This window comes from Austrofundulus limnaeus, unplaced genomic scaffold (genome assembly GCF_001266775.1).
Source record: "Austrofundulus limnaeus strain Quisiro unplaced genomic scaffold, Austrofundulus_limnaeus-1.0 Scaffold557, whole genome shotgun sequence".
NCBI classification, from domain to species: Eukaryota; Metazoa; Chordata; class Actinopteri; order Cyprinodontiformes; family Rivulidae; genus Austrofundulus; species Austrofundulus limnaeus.
In genome coordinates, this window is record NW_013952959.1 from 335,772 (window position 1) to 337,646 (window position 1,875).

At 37.0% G+C, this 1,875-nt stretch overlaps 1 protein-coding gene across 2 annotated transcripts in view; it reads right to left on the reverse strand.

Annotated features, from left to right (window-relative positions):
- LOC106530784 (endothelin-1) overlaps positions 1-1,032 on the reverse strand; it is an 18,717-nt gene extending 17,685 nt beyond the window's left edge. For both annotated transcript variants that reach the window (XM_014026487.1, XM_014026488.1), the window contains exon 1: positions 850-1,032. In XM_014026487.1, the coding sequence (XP_013881941.1) occupies positions 850-910 (61 nt within the window). In that variant the 5' untranslated portion in view covers positions 911-1,032. The remainder of the gene's footprint in view (positions 1-849) is intronic.
- Positions 1,033-1,875: the final 843 nt, after the last annotated feature.

The following is a 1,875-nucleotide window of genomic DNA, read 5'->3' on the forward strand; positions in this document are numbered from 1 at the left end:
ACAGCTAAAATCAGCAAAACAGTAACTAAGAGCTAAAATCAGCAAAACAGTAACTAAGAGCTAAAATCAGCAAAACAGTAACTAAAAGCTCCAATCAGCAAAACAGTAACTAAGAGCTAAAATCAGCAAAACAGTAACAAACAGCTAAAATCAGCAAAACAGTAACTAAAAGCTAAAATCAGCAAAACAGAGCTAAAATCAGCAAAACAGTAACTAAGAGCTAAAATCAGCAAAACAGTAACTAAGAGCTAAAATCAGCAAAACAGTAACTAAAAGCTCCAATCAGCAAAACAGTAACTAAGAGCTAAAATCAGCAAAACAGTAACAAACAGCTAAAATCAGCAAAACAGTAACTAAAAGCTAAAATCAGCAAAACAGCAACAAACAGCTAAAATCAGCAAAACAGTAACTAAAAGCTAAAATCAGCAAAACAGCAACAAACAGCTAAAATCAGCAAAACAATAACTAAATGCTAAATTCAGCAAAACAGTAATTAAAAGCTCAACGTAGCTAAAGGGAGCAGGAAACTGAAGCTGATTTCAAAGAGAACAGTTATTTTAGAAGGAATAAAGAATTCTTAATGTGTTTTTGTGTGTAAAATATTAGTAAATTGTTCAAAATATAGAACAATAAAAACATTCCAGAACTCAGCAAATTATTCCAGAAGGAAGTGAAAGTTTTGACATGAACAGATTATTAAAATCTGGATAAATCAGATTAAAATCAGATTAAAATGGTTCAACAGCACAACGTGTGCAGAAACAGACACCTAAGCCCTGCAGCAGAAGATCTCAGAACCTCACATGTTTCTGTGAGGTTCCAACAACCTGCAGCTAAAACGAGGCTCACCTTCCAGGTGCTGCAGCAACATGAGGGGCGTGGCCAGGAGCCACAGGTAAGTCAGGTCCATGCTGCTCCTCCAGGTGTGAACTAGGAAGCAACAGGTTGAAATGTTTTCTGTGAGAAAAAGTTCTCCTCCTCCGTCCCGTCAGCTCTGCGGCTCCGAGGGAATCCTCCAGGATCCAGGCGGGTTCTGAGGTTCTGCTCGCTCCAGATGTGGGAGGATAAAGTGATGGGTCGGAGCGCAGCTGCTGGCTGAAAACAGGCTGAGGGGGAGGTTTGGGGGGGACGAGGGGAGGAGGAAACTGCTCCTGCAATCAGACACCTTCACAGAACCATAAACTAGAGTCTGGGCCGGTCCAACCCAGACTCTCAGGTCTTTCCCCTGAGGTCTCCTCACATACCTGAGACTAAAGGAACAAGACTTGCTTTATTCCACGTATTTAGCTGGTAGGCTACCTAGTAAGTACAAGTACTTTGTTACTGTACTTGAGTAGAAATTTTGGTTATCTGTACTTTACTTGAGTAATTATTTTTCAGCATACTTTTTACTTTTACTCATTACATTTTTACGCAATTATCTGTACTTTCTACTCACTACATTTTTTAAAAAGGTAAAAAGTAGAAAGTCGTGACTCCTATTTTATTAGTAGTTGTTATTTCTTAAAAATATTATCCTGATAAATTGTGTCTCCTGGACAGAGTGAATTTAATTGTGGTTGGTTGAGAATTATAAATATGTACCATTCTGACCCCTATTAACTTGTACACAACCCATCACAGCTGCAGGCTGTTAGAAAAAATATCTTTTGGAGAAGTCACCTGCCAATAAATGTCATTTTGGAAAATCTAACTGCTCACTTTTACTCAGTACTTTTACTTTTAATACTTAAGTAGATTTTGTGTCAGAAATTTACTTTTGATACTTAAGTACAAAAAATATCAGATACTTTAAGACTTTTTTACTTAGAACCAGCACCTTAATTCAATTCAATTCAAAAATTTATTAATTTCATTAAAAATACAGTGTACAAT